The sequence below is a fragment of the Branchiostoma floridae genome, chromosome 13, assembly GCF_000003815.2.
Source record: "Branchiostoma floridae strain S238N-H82 chromosome 13, Bfl_VNyyK, whole genome shotgun sequence".
NCBI classification, from domain to species: Eukaryota; Metazoa; Chordata; class Leptocardii; order Amphioxiformes; family Branchiostomatidae; genus Branchiostoma; species Branchiostoma floridae.
The window spans coordinates 5,346,720-5,360,495 of record NC_049991.1 but is presented as its reverse complement, the minus strand read 5'-3'; the positions used below and the strand labels follow the sequence as shown (position 1 = coordinate 5,360,495).

The 13,776-nt window shown below is 40.5% G+C and overlaps 2 protein-coding genes across 4 annotated transcripts in view; one reads left to right on the top strand and one right to left on the bottom strand.

Annotated features, from left to right (window-relative positions):
- Nucleotides 1-10,420, bottom strand: part of LOC118428385 (Golgi to ER traffic protein 4 homolog) — an 11,870-nt gene extending 1,450 nt beyond the window's left edge. The window contains exons 1-9 of the mRNA XM_035838428.1: nt 10,277-10,420; nt 9,300-9,433; nt 8,770-8,848; nt 5,623-5,704; nt 4,179-4,334; nt 3,160-3,298; nt 1,596-1,736; nt 884-980; nt 392-464 (exon numbers count right to left, since the gene is read on the bottom strand). Of these exons, the coding sequence (XP_035694321.1) occupies nt 392-464; nt 884-980; nt 1,596-1,736; nt 3,160-3,298; nt 4,179-4,334; nt 5,623-5,704; nt 8,770-8,848; nt 9,300-9,433; nt 10,277-10,420 (1,045 nt within the window). The remainder of the gene's footprint in view (nt 1-391; nt 465-883; nt 981-1,595; nt 1,737-3,159; nt 3,299-4,178; nt 4,335-5,622; nt 5,705-8,769; nt 8,849-9,299; nt 9,434-10,276) is intronic.
- Nucleotides 9,610-13,776, top strand: LOC118428384 (diphthine methyltransferase-like). Of its 3 annotated transcripts, none has more exons than XM_035838427.1 (5): nt 9,610-9,707; nt 10,391-10,571; nt 11,125-11,462; nt 11,966-12,441; nt 13,205-13,776. In XM_035838427.1, exons 2-5 carry the CDS (start codon nt 10,419-10,421, stop codon nt 13,387-13,389), a joined length of 1,152 nt encoding a protein of 383 aa, XP_035694320.1. In that variant the 5' UTR covers nt 9,610-9,707; nt 10,391-10,418; the 3' UTR covers nt 13,390-13,776. The 3 variants fall into 3 exon arrangements, with proteins under 3 accessions (XP_035694320.1, XP_035694319.1, XP_035694318.1); XM_035838426.1 differs by having other exon boundaries at nt 10,391-10,610; nt 11,969-12,441; XM_035838425.1 differs by having other exon boundaries at nt 10,391-10,610.

Below are 13,776 nucleotides of genomic sequence, written 5' to 3'. Positions count from 1 at the left end.
ATCTGGTGTACCTGTTCCTGTAACCGATCAACTTAAACAATAGTGAACACATTTTATGCCTACCGACAAGTAAATCCTGACATAATGATAATCTTGCAGGTGACAATTAAGAAACCAAATTGTTTGGAGATTCAAAACACCGACAAATAGATAGACCAAAAAAAATCCTTTCCAGGAATTAGTAGCATCTTCCATTGACCTCCTGACCTGGACTGTCATATCTGGTTAATGACTACTTCTACCATATCTTCATGCCACTCAGTAAGTCTGACATTTGCAGTAATCTCCACTTTCTGGCACTTTACTTCAAGCAGGATGATTCAAGCAACTACGGACAAACACAAACACAAGCAAACACAAAGAATCACACTGAGCTGAAGATGTTACCAACCTAGCAATCCTGAACCACCAGACTGCTGGGGAGGTGGAAGACCAAAGAACAGCTGCCCTATTCTGTCCAAGTACTGAAAGGAAGACAACAAACACGAAAGTTAGAGAATCACAAAAACGGTATAAACAGGCATCAGATATTCCTTGCCCTAAATGTTGAAGACACAAACTTTTGAAGGCATACACCTTTATCTTTGCAAGCATTGCTAAATTGAGTCACTGAACTCAGAGTTGCTTTGATATTCAATGACACAGGCCCCAGTCACAAAAACAGAAGGGGTCATATTAACAGTTAAGATAGCATGGAAGTGTACTTCAGAAACATCAAACAGTCCTAAGACTACATCACATATTTGAAAAAACATACAAGTAGAAAACACAAGGAGAAACTCAGAAAAGACTAGTATTCTACAGTGCATTGCTATGGTGACAGTTACTGATTTAGTGATCATAAGTATGAAACTATATCAGAAGTATTGATAAATTGCCATACCTGAAGGTATGAAGGGTCCCTCCTGATGGACGGCTGATATACATCACATAACACAGAGAATACTGTCACCTTACCACTGCTACCACCTGTCAGGCAACTGGAAAACAACAAACAGATGGGGCTGCAGTTTAGCTCTGTACTGCTAGGTGGGGCTTTCACACAGGACATTAAAACAACAAGATGAAGGAATGTAAGGAAATGACAAAACAGAACACTCTCAAATACCTGATGTCATGCACAAAGAAACATATAATGGACAAAGTAATAAGATACATGTACAAATGTATGTAGTTATGTTTCTATGTGTTTCAAAAGGAAAAAAAATATGTACACTGTATACTAATAATACTGTAAATGCATTTATGTTCGCGGGAATTCAATTTCGCAGTAGAGGGAAAAGGGACTTTTCGAGGTGGATTTAAGTTCGCGGTAACACCAAAAACTGCAGTCTATTACCAAAATGGAAAAATGTTTGCGGTGGTTTTAAGTTCGCGTTGAAGTGGTCACCGCAAAAACCGCGAACATTAATCCACAGTGAATATTTCTGCATTTACAGTTTATGTTTTGCATTACAACATTTTTAGTGGTCATTTTTTCTCTATTTTACATCTACTTCACCACACACACAAACACATGCATGAATGTGGCAAAAAAATGTTTTCAGTTGATGGTAAAATGACTTATCATGAAACACAGACTAATATGTACTTACTCTTCCACTGCAAGTAGGAGGTACCACACAAAGTTGAGGAGAGGCTTCTGAAAGGGAGGTCCATCCTCTATCTGTGGGTGACTTTCTGTGTAAGTCATGTAGGTGACTTTTGCTGTACTCTTGTTGTTCAAGCACAGGTATCTGTTGTACAAAATATCATACAAATTCATTGCTTAATTCAGGACCAATGTGTATAAATGATGCAAAATATATGACACTTTTCCTTAGAAAGATTTAAAAAGAAGAAGTTTAAAAGCAAAAGTGATATCGATCCATTTTAGCTCACTGAAGAGTTATTCCTCAACTCGTCGTTACCGAGAAGACAGACATTGCGTACAGTTTGTACTACAGGTTCAATGTACCATGCAATTCTTCTTGCTTTTTTTTCAACAAGCACAGTGAACAGTGGACTACGGCTTAACGTCCTGTCCATAGGTCAGTGACCCTTTCTGGTAGCATGCATGTCAGGTGAGCGACACAGTCGGGTTTGAACTCATGGCTTCTAGTTACAGAGGTAGGGCCACTATTGGACTACATAAACTACCTTAAAAGGCTGTGACAATAAAAAGGTGTAGTCCCATAGCCTCTTCAAGGCCTTAGGGGCAGTGGATTGTTATCCAATGTGTCTTGGGCAAGGTACAGTACAGGGAGAAACAAGTCCATTAGCCCGATTGTCCCGGCCAAGTAAAAGTGCTGTTCGGGCAAGCAGAAGTGCTTCCCCACTTGCCCAACGGGCAAGTAAGAATTTCCAGATGTGACCCGTTCAAATTACCACTGAGTGTGACAGCACATGGGGCCGAATGCCTGTCTATATTGACCATGTCATTTTTAAGCCAGTAGAGACATTGATTTTGTTGTTGTTGCTGTCCTCGTTTACCGTCTATTATTTCGCTAGACGTGTTCTCTTAACAAAAGTGAAAATTTATGAAAGTGAAAATACATAGAAAAATGTAATTTAAATTTCGGGCAAGTGAAAATTTGGTTAGGGCAAGTAAATTTTTAATGTACTTGACCGATAGGACAAGTGAATTTTTGAAAACTTGTCTAACCCTGCAGTATTGGAAGGCAGAGTCCAACTCTCTCTTCCCACTGCCTTTTACCTCTTTAACCAAAAGTCAGGTATCCATTTTTTTCAGCTGGGTAGAGTGCAGACCATTGTGCAAAGTGTCTTTCTGAAGAGTAGCATAACAGGATTTGAACCCATGACCTCTAGGTTCTGGGCCAAACACAAAACGTCGGGCGTGGCGTAACTGGTAGAGCATTCAGCTCGGAATCTAGAGGTTCTGAGTTCGATCCCCGCCGTACCCTCCGACGTTGTGCCCTTGGGAAAGGCACTTTACACGACCTTCCTCACTTCACCCAGGTGTAAAAATGGGTACCTGACTTCGGTCAGGGAGGTAAAAGACTATCTTTACCTTCTGTCTGTACCGTGTATGTGGCACTGTTAATATAAGTTACAAAACTTGAGTGCACTGCCACATTGTCCTCATCTATCCAAGAGCAAAATAGTAAAAAAAAAAAACACACACAAAGCAGTAATGCCATACAATGATGTGGTACTTACTGGAAAACAGTTTGAGCTATGAAGAGGTCCACCTCACTAGGGAAGCCCTGTTGTAGGGACAGTTCTATCAGCATGGTGGCACAGCCCTGCCCATCGGAACAGTGCAGGAAATGGTATCTAGACTGGATGTAGTTCTTTTCTGAAAGATAAAACACAACCTTATGGTAACTGGGGAGGTTATTGTCAGATCATAATATGGCTTGCTTTGGCTTATACAATCCCTCATCCATTGCAGACTGTTATTTGTCCCCCTTAATTATGTAAGTACCTTTTAGTCCAACTTTTTAGGTATATTATACACACACATGTACATGTATATGTACAGCTGTACTGTGTTTGTTCCTGTGTAACAATGGGGTTCAAGCACTGCTAACCGACCATGCCAAACGGCTTTGAAGTTTGAGCCTTTTGGCATAATTGGTTGTGTTGCTGGGGTTGTGATCTGGCGGCCTGGATTCGGCGTAGGTTCGAATCCTAGGAGCCAGGATTTGTTTCTCTCTGTTCGTACTCCTTTCTTACACCTGTATTGCAAGTGTTATGTCCATGTTTCTGTCAGCAGGCCTAGCCCTTTGTTATAGCTACAGGCAAGTTGGGCAGCCCTGGCTATGTGTGCTGAACAGCCAAACCAATACATGAATAAAGAAATAATCTGTACACTGCAGTTTGTATAACACAGCCTAATACTTGTATCTGTTTTTTGTAGGCTACTTTAAAGGCCTGACTGTCCTATATGCCGGGGAGTCGTATAAAATGAGGTGACAAGTGGCCAATACAGATATCCGGCTACCACTGTATTGTACTGTAATTCACTTTGTCTTTTCGGTACCAAATTTTCACGGTATGAGAAAATTTAACTTGTTCTCTGAACTAAATGTTCACTCTCGCAGCAAGTGCACACAAAAAAAGTCTGTGAATTATTTGTTATCAGTAATGATAAGTTCACGTTACAGTCGTCACTGTGAAAACCATGAACATAACAGTACATTGAAAATATCAGGAATTACAGTATATCATCTTACCTTTCCAGAAGACTATAGCTAGTTGGTTGTGCAGCTGTGGGTGTCCGGATGTCTCGTCAGGGTGGACAGTTTTGGTCCACTTCAGCGCTGCATTGATATATGATATCCTCTCTGGAGAGTCAGCTTCCAGATCCTTAAACAAGCTCATTGCTCTATCTGCAACAGGAACAAGAAGTTAAAGCTTTCATACCTATAGAAATATCTAGAGCAGGGTTCTAGCTAGTGTCCATCCTTTGTCCTTTGACAGAATTTTGCTGTTGGAGAAGGACAAAAATTTTGCCCATTCTGTCCTCTTTGATGGACAAAAATCGGTATGTAAAGAACCATTACTTACAATGAGTCAACCAGCAAAATTTGCCCCTCAAAATAAAGGAAGTAGCATTTCATAGGGTCTAGATTTCAAACCCCCCCAGGATTGTTAAGCCTTCAACAGGATTTCCTGTCAAAATCCAGGGGACAGAAAAAAAATTTAGGCTGCCTAGAACACTGATCTAGAGTTTTTGTGTTCTGCTTCATGCCATTACAGTTGTTAGCGATCGATCCCTTCCCTTCTTCCTTAAATCAATCCCAGATAATCTTCCTCCAATAAGGGGTCATTCATTGTGAACAGCTGACCAGTTGTCCATGGACTATACCACACTACTTCAGGAAGGGGATATCCTTGCCAGTGATGCTGCAATACCTGAAAATATTGCTAGGAGGCTCAAAATCAAAATGTTACCTGGGGATCTCGATACTGCTACACACATACTGAAATTATACAAATCTATCAAAAGGATCTTGAGTTAAACTTAAAGGTGCAAACACATAAACAAAACCAAAAACAATACACCAGTACCATGTCAACCTCCTTGCCTAAGGTAATAATAAAAGCAACCATTAACCTCCTACTACTTTTCCATGGATAACATCATTAAAGTAGCCTGGGTACCATCCAGATAGTAGTTCGCTCCTACGTTCGCTTCTGCTATCCATCTGGAGATGTGCGCATTCAAACCGTTTGGCGGTAACGTCAGTTAATGAGCGAATCTAGGAATAGGTTCTAGAGCACTTGTTCGATGACAACAGGCCACCAACGAGCGGGCGGAGGGCTTGTCCGGTGTTGGAACGCCTGTTCGAACGAGCGCTTGAATCCATTCCATATTTCGCTCATGTGTAGGAACCAATCAGTGCCTGCTTCTAAAATTTGAATGATTCCAGACGTTAAGATGGTCCGCGTTCCCAGATCAAAGCACAGAGAAGCAACTGTATATAGTGTATAATGAATGTCAGAGCTAGAGGCAACTGTATATATAGTATATAATGAACGCTGGAGCGAACTACTTTCCGGATGGTAGCCAGGCTATCATTAAAGGACATGGAGGGCAAATATTTGATGTGAAAGAAAGATGTTATGGTCTCTTGCCTACATGTTTTTCTGATAAAAAAATCTATGGTCTCTCACCTATGTTTTCCTTGCTGACATGTATATTGGCCTGGGTTAGAACCTCCAGCCACAACATGGCTAAGTCTGCACCACTGCAAAGCTATGGTAGGAAATAATAGCGTAAGGAATGGTTATTTATTTTTTTTTTTACTCAATGGTCACCACGTAACAAGGCCTGAAGGCCACTCAAGGTTACGGGTTACATGATTGGAACTGTAACAGCAACTCTTCGCCCTAGGTCAGAAACATAATAATTGAGACCAGCCCAATTGCTCACTATGGGTGAGGACTAACTGACCCAATAGGCGAAGCAGGTGTTACGAGGGCTGCTCGGGAGATTCCCTACCCCTATTTTTGGCCGGAATGGTTTGATCCGCTTGGGTGGATGTTCGCACATGTGGCGGGTTCTTTAACATTCTTGGGGTGTTGCTCACCCCAAACACGGGACTTCCATTTAACGTCCTATCCGAAGGACGGCCCCAGCGGAAGCTGGGTACTCTCACCTCTCAAATAGAAGTACCCCCTGGAATAAAAGTACCCCCCGGACAAATCTTCAAAATCTAATAAAAGTACCCCCTGGAATAAAAGTACCCCCCGGAAAAATACCAAATTGACATGTAAACTGTGTCCATACTACTTCTGTCCAAGAGCAGATGATCAGGTAGGTTCTTTTTACTTATTTATGCCTGAGTACCAATGGTTTTTGGTGTATTTTGGGCAACTTGTCAGCTCATATCTTTAAGATTTACCTTTACATCTTAAAAATTTGTAGTAAGTAAATAATAAACTAATTGGACATTGTAAAAACACTTATGGCAAAAATTATTTTTGGCAAACATGACTATGCATGACTACATGTACATGTTTGTAAAATAAATAACCCCCAGTTCAGAAAGAAAGCTGGACAGCTCTAACAGTTTCACAGCCTTCCAGAGCAATCCCCAGTGTAATTCCTACAAGTTAGAGCTCTTTCATTCATGCCATTCATTGTACTTCATCTATTATCTAGGGGAACAGTTCACTTGAATGCAGGGAAAGAACACATTTCAAGTTAGAAAAAGATTCGATGTTTATAGAAATACAAAATCGTATTTTGTAATATTGTATTTCAAAATACTGAGTGGAAACTTAGAGACAATAGTAAATTGTTATTTGGCCATGTTTATCTTTAGAAAAGCTTACGGAGTAGTAACCAAAATAAACACAACTTCCCCAAATGTTTCGATCATAGACTCAGCACTGTAGCCACTCCCCCAAAAGTGTTACATGCATGAGAGACCTGAGAACTCTGTTGGAGCAAGGATAATCTTTTAGTTTTACAACTTCACAAGCAGCATAAACTAGAATTTTTTCTCTATCCACAACTTTACCTGCAAGTTGGTAAAAAGAAATACATTTTAGTGTAGAAGTTACCAGGGAAAGATGGACATATAGCTGAGAATGCGACATCTAACAGAAATGTTGTGATGGTTCCCATGCCAACGGCACAACCCTAGTAGACTTCCCGGCTCCATGATCACAGGCGGCACCGGCTCACAAAGCTTGAGTTATTTAACTCCGCCCCCTTGGAGGCGTGTCCATTAGGGGAGGCCTACATGGGCTGGCATCACTGCCGGCCTCAAACAATGTAAACAGAGATAAAATACATCGGAAATTTGAAGAGAACACACTTGAAACCTTTCCATATCTTTATTGGATTTTTTTTTTACTTGTCCAAGATTAGTTGCACACTTCTAAATTTACTTGCTGGTTAATGTGAAATCAAGCTAGTGGGTAATTTGAGACTTTTGCCGGAAAAGCTCTGGAGCTGCTTCTCTCAAGAAAACTCCGCCCTTCAGGGGGCGTTGGTCGCACGCGCCACTGCTGACTGTCGGCAACTTTCAACAATGTAAACAACAGATTTACGTGGGGAAAATGATACTTTTTAGATAGATTTAGTGAATTTTGAGCAAAAATACTGCGGAAATATGGGCAGAAAATTCCAACTTTCAATATTTGTGAGTTCCCTGGTTAGTCAAAAAAGCCCAAATTTGAAAAAAAAATAAACGTACCGTCTAAAATAAGGACGTACCGGGTGGATTCTGAGGCGGAAAAAAATAAACGTACCGGTACGTTTATTTGAGAGGTGAGAGTACTCATTTTCACTTAATTGAAGTGAGGAAAGTCGTGTAAAGTGCCTTTCCCATTAGGGCACAAGATCGGTAACACAGTAGGCGGATTCGAACCCGCAACCTCTCGGTCACGGGCCGAAGAAACTGCCACTGCGCTACACAGTCTCACGTTATACTTATAGTAATTGTTCTAGGCCACACATAGTAAATTTTCTACGGATGACATCTATCTACAAATCCCTTTTATTTGATAAGGTTAAACTGGTAATAAAGAACCCAACGCACTTACTGAAAAGACAAGGGGTCCTTCCTTGTAATAGTTGTATGGGTGGGTAAAATAAATTTGTCCTGATATGCAGCTTGTACTCTTTAGTAAAATTCTGACATTTTATGTAGACTTTCCCCATATTAGATACCCTGTATCTTAACCTCTAACCTCTAGATAAGGTCTCATTGATGTATTACTCCGAGTGGGTACCCGAAAATAGATCCGAGCCAAAATATAAACGACTGCACGTACGCGTGTTTTTAGCGATGAGAAATTCCCTTTTAGCCAGCGGAACTGATCTCAGAAGTTAAATTGGTGAAAGCTTATTTGTAACTGAAGAAATTAGCAGGGAAAGTTTTGCAGCCGCACGCTAGGTCGGAGGTACACAGTCGTGGGTTCTGAGTGGTGCGGTTGTACACCAGCAGCAAAAAAGTGCCTTTTGTGGGGATTCACTAATCGTAGTGTCATTGCTATAAAAAAAGTTTCTACGTATAGTTTACGTTGGTAATTTTTTCCCACCATATAGGGCAAATGTGCTCGACATGGAATGAAAAATCTGCTGTAATTTCACGTAGCTTCATTATGAACGCGCCCATTTAAACCACGAATTATAACATAGAAGTCTATGGGAAGAAGAAACTCATCAATGAGACCTTAAATATGATTTATATATCACTAGCAATAGCATTGAATATTTATCAGCCTACTTCTTGCTCATCTAGCTCACCTGTGTAGGTAATTAATAATCATCATAGTACAATACTTTACCATTTGACATACTAGTACCTGATTGTGTTCCAGAAGAAGAGATGCTCCAGAATATGTCAGCTCTAATGCTTCACTGTATTTCTTTTGGGCAGAGTATCTACATATGGACAGAGAGAAAAATAGTGTACCATAGATTACTTTCAATAACCAAAATGGCATCCCGTGCATTGTACAGATTCGTTATTGATAATGATATTAATAGTCCTTATCCAATACAATTATAATTCTACTAGCTGTTGATAGTAGCTGCACTGTACAAATCATATCGAATTCAATACTAGAAAAAATATGACCAAGATTCTGATTTTGAGCATATTAATCCATTATTTTACAAGAAAATAGCGTAAAATTGAAGTTTTAGCGATAAGCATGGCTTCTAAGTATTTTGTGCGACATCTGCATTAAAACATAGGCAGTGGAAAACAATATATTGCGAATATCAAAATCGAAAGCAGAAGTGACAATCATTTTTTTACATGAACGAACGTATGTATTCTATTTTCCTGGTCAAACTATAGACTATGGGCGAACGAAATCCTACTCCATACCTAAAATAAAGTGTTCTGTACATCTGGTGAGCTTCATAGTAGTCTCCACGTTCGATACAAGCCCGTAACTTGCCCTCGACTCGTTGAACCCCTCCTTTCTTTCTCTGACTGGTCGCCATTTTGCTTCTTTCTTCCTGTAATGAGGGCATCAAAACAGACAACTTGTTTTTACACACCGTCCTTTTTAACATAATAAAAATACAAGTTTTTTCAGTAACTTTCCTCAGATTATCGCAAATTATAAATATTTACTTTTATGGAGTCAATAATAAAACATTTCAGTGAAAGATTCAGAAGTCAGGGTTGAGTTAAGTTTTCTTTTCGTCGCCCTCGGTCAGGTCACCTGAGGTCAATGACCCGTAGACACGTGGAAGAGAGAGGAGGAATGGTGTAATCAGCTGTAATCAGGTGCGTGGACACGTGGAATATCAAAGATACGCTCTTCATATTAAGTTATATGTTAGTTTAGATGACAAGCTTACAGCTATTATAAATATCAATGACGTTCCAAGAGAGACTTGGTTGAAATGAGATTTGATTTGATTTGTAATGAAATTCTACAGTATTTGATATTGTACAGTGACATAATCTTACATGTGTATTGGATGATGTTTCTATCAAGGAGTTGAAAAAGGGAAACTCCTTGTTCCTATCAATAAACATTTTTGTCGATAAACATTTGCTCTATTGATAGGATGTTCGTATCAATTATGATTTTTTTTACTTTTGACAGAAATTTAAGGTCTTGCAGCAATTGTGAATTATTAAGTTATATTTAATAGGCACTATTGACAGGAATTGTAAGGAATCAGTTACATACACTGATAGGTAAGTATATTTAACTGATTCAAACAGATTCCTGTGCTTTTGGACTGTTGGCCTTTTCCTGTCAACCAAGAATAGGACCGAATAATAGTGCTTTTGACAAAATGTTCAGTTCACAGTGTAATAAACTTTGTTTCAGTCAAGTCACGTACCAGAGGATACCACCATGTCCTGCAGCACACAACAGCTGTGACTGGCCTTTTCCTGTCAATAACACTATTTGCATGTGCTATTGACAGGATGTTACTGTTGAAACTTTGTTGCAGGTGTTGCATACCAGAGCTGTATACCACCATGTCGTGCAGCACCCGCCAGCTGCAGGTGCTGGATACTGACTACAGTGCAGACTGTGTAGAGTGGTGCCCTGTACCTGGGTACCATGATGTCATGGTGTGTGGGACATACCAACTGGCACAACAGGAGGCACCATCATCCTCCCCTGAACCTGTATGTGTCAATCATATTATGTTCTTTAGACTCACTTGTGTGAGTTGTCTCAATTTTATTATCATTTCCTTCATAGAAACATTTTTGCGACTGAGAAACATTATAGCCTATATATACTAGTATAGGCAAGTGATCTTGGATGGGTTGTTGGAAGGAACAGTCCAGTTCAGAAGATAGAAAAGCTGTCCAGGAGGATCTTTGGGAGTGGAAGAGCTAGCCTGGTATCCAAACCTTTTATAGCTCCTGAGTCTCTTCTGTCTGTCTGTCAGTCAATGACAGTGACAATGAAAATGACAATAACAATAACTTTGGATACCAGGCTAGGAAAAAGCAGTAACCATCAGTGACCACTTTGTCCGTTGTCTGGACCGGACCGCTCTTTCCACCATCCCAAATGTAGATTCATTAAACTATGGCTCAGTTGAAGATATTTTCATGCATACCTTCAATTGTATCATTAAAACTTTAGCCTCTGAAGCTGTCATTTCTCTTGGACTACAGCCAGTGTGATATTATAGCTCTATTCACCATTTTCTTTCTTCCATTTTTAAAGGATGACTCTGGAACAACAGCTGCACCCCAGACTCGCCTCGGACGACTCCTTTGCTACCACCTTCTTACTGAGGGTGCTGTTTGTCTTGATGAGTTCCAAAGGACAGACCTTGCGGCTATCTTAGACATCAAATGGTGCCATACTACCCTGAACGAGTGCCCAGCACTTGGCATTGCTGATGCTAAGGGGACTCTTAGTGTTTGGACTCTACAGGGTGGACCAGATAGTAAAAACGATGATGCCAGCAGAACTAGAAGCTTGACACAACAGTGTGAGGCACAGATTGTTGAAGAAGGCCTGGTGTTGTCTTTAGATTGGTCAACTGGCAGACAGCAAAGGTGAGTAAAAATGTCATTTTATTAAATGTATATTGGATGTTAAAGTAATAAGATTTCTAGGCTTTCATAAAGGATATGTACTTATGGCAGAACAAAAATTAAAAGATAACCCCCCCCCCCCTTAAAGTGTATGCATTGTACCGGAAGCAATTTTCTATGCATTTTTTTTAGGGAGGACTTATAATCATACAACCCTAATACATTGATGATGGTTAGACATCCAGGTAGTGGTAATAAGATACTCTCAAAAACCACGGGATTAAGTAATGCATTTCAGACAGCATCCACTATCTTTTATTAGTGACTGAATCATGACTATGATTGTATGAAGTACACTTCACTACACTTTATTACACTTCAGATTCTATTCCATACTTTCATGCAGTCACTGACGAAAAATAGTAGATACTGTCCGATCGAAGTACCTGTCCTTTTCTCATAAAACGGTACACATATGTATGCTAAATGGTAAAGATTACAACTATTCCTTCCTTTCACATCAGCAGTGAGCCGGCGGTCATCACCAGCGACTCTAAAGGCCAGCTGACCCTCTGTCAGCTCTCACCCACTGCCACAGGCATTCAAACAGTCTCGCAATGGACAGCACATGACTTCGAAGCCTGGATATGTGCCTTCAACTACTGGGAACCTACCACTGTCTACTCGGGGGGCGACGATTGTAGATTAAAGGGTTGGGACACGAGGACTCCCTGTACGCACCCGACCTTTGTGAGTAAGGCCCACGACATGGGCGTGGTCAGCATCCATAGCAACTGTCACCAGGAGCACCGCCTAGCGACGGGCAGCTATGATGAACATGTGCTGCTGTGGGACAGGAGGAATATGAGGAGACCAGTTGGAGATGTACATGTGGGAGGGGGTGTTTGGAGGCTGAAATGGCACCATGCAAACAAGGACTTACTCCTGGCAGCATGTATGCACAACGGGTTCCATATACTGGACGTCAGTAAGCTAACAGGTGAGTGAGTTGGTAGTTTGCAGACTGTTATGGTGTAATATCGACTCTCATAATAATTCCACCAGGCGCCGTAATACTGCCACACCAAAAAAGAAGTTATAGAGATTTTCAAGACTGTCTTGAACACCTAAATACCTGAAGTGTATATACCTCAGCATTACTGATACTGCATTGTCACATTTCCAAACTGTGAGAGTTGATGTTATTGTTTTAGAGAAAGCTTTAATTTACTCTTTTTGAGGAAAAAAAAGGATAAATCGAATTGTCATCAAAACACAGGACAGGAAATTTTACAATGTTATATTACTTTTCAAAATCTGCTTGAAGACAGACAACAATGATCGTACAACTACAACAGAGTTGGTAAAAACAACTTTAAGGTAACTTGGTTAACAACCGCCCAAAATGTTGATGACTTAAGTTATGTGAATTGAAGATAGTCCCTTATTTGGTCTTGATATTACAGACTTGCTTTGACAATGATAGTACATGTACAGTCAAACCTGCCCAAGGAAACCACTCAGGTAAAACACATGGTCTATGAGGACAGATGATCAGTAGTACTATAAAAACTAGAAAGGATTCTTTTGCAATTACCGGAAAAATTATCTTCCCTAAAGAAGTAAAGCACTATCAACAAATGATCACATTTTTGGGTGGTCCTTATGCAGAAGTGGGCACTTGAATGTGTTTGACTGTAGTTCCAAGATCCTTCCAAGATATGTAGATTAAACGAGCCTCCCTTTGTCTTTTGCCAAACCAGATGGCAGTCCATCTGTGGTGGCATCCTACATGGAGCATCAGTCTTTAGCATATGGAGTGGACTGGTGCAGGCAGACCATCAGCTCTGCGGAGATGTCTACCACTGGTGCCACACCAGGGAAACCTCTGCTTGCCTCCTGTTCCTTCTACGATCACAGTCTTCAGCTCTGGGAGTGGTTATCTTAGAGTTAGATGTAGCATGCATAGTCCAGTGGTTATACTATTTTAGGCCCTTCCCTGGAGAAGCCCGAGTTTGTTCCCCTCTGCTCACCTAACATGTACGCTACAAGGAAAGGATGTTAATCCATGTTGCACTGCTCATTGTGTTTGTTGAGAAGAGCTTGGGGAATTTTCCCGGTACAATGAATCTGTAAAACAACTATGCATAGCATCCGTCTTCTCTGTCATGAACAGTGGAAGATCACTTTTTACGGTTGAATGCCCCCCCCCCCCCCCACTAGATAGATTGCAGATTGTCTGTCTTGCAACTGAAACCTTTGATTTTATAATATCGGGTAATTTTTATAACTGGAATGACTGCAAAAGACTGGAAAATAAAATGATAAAGAAATA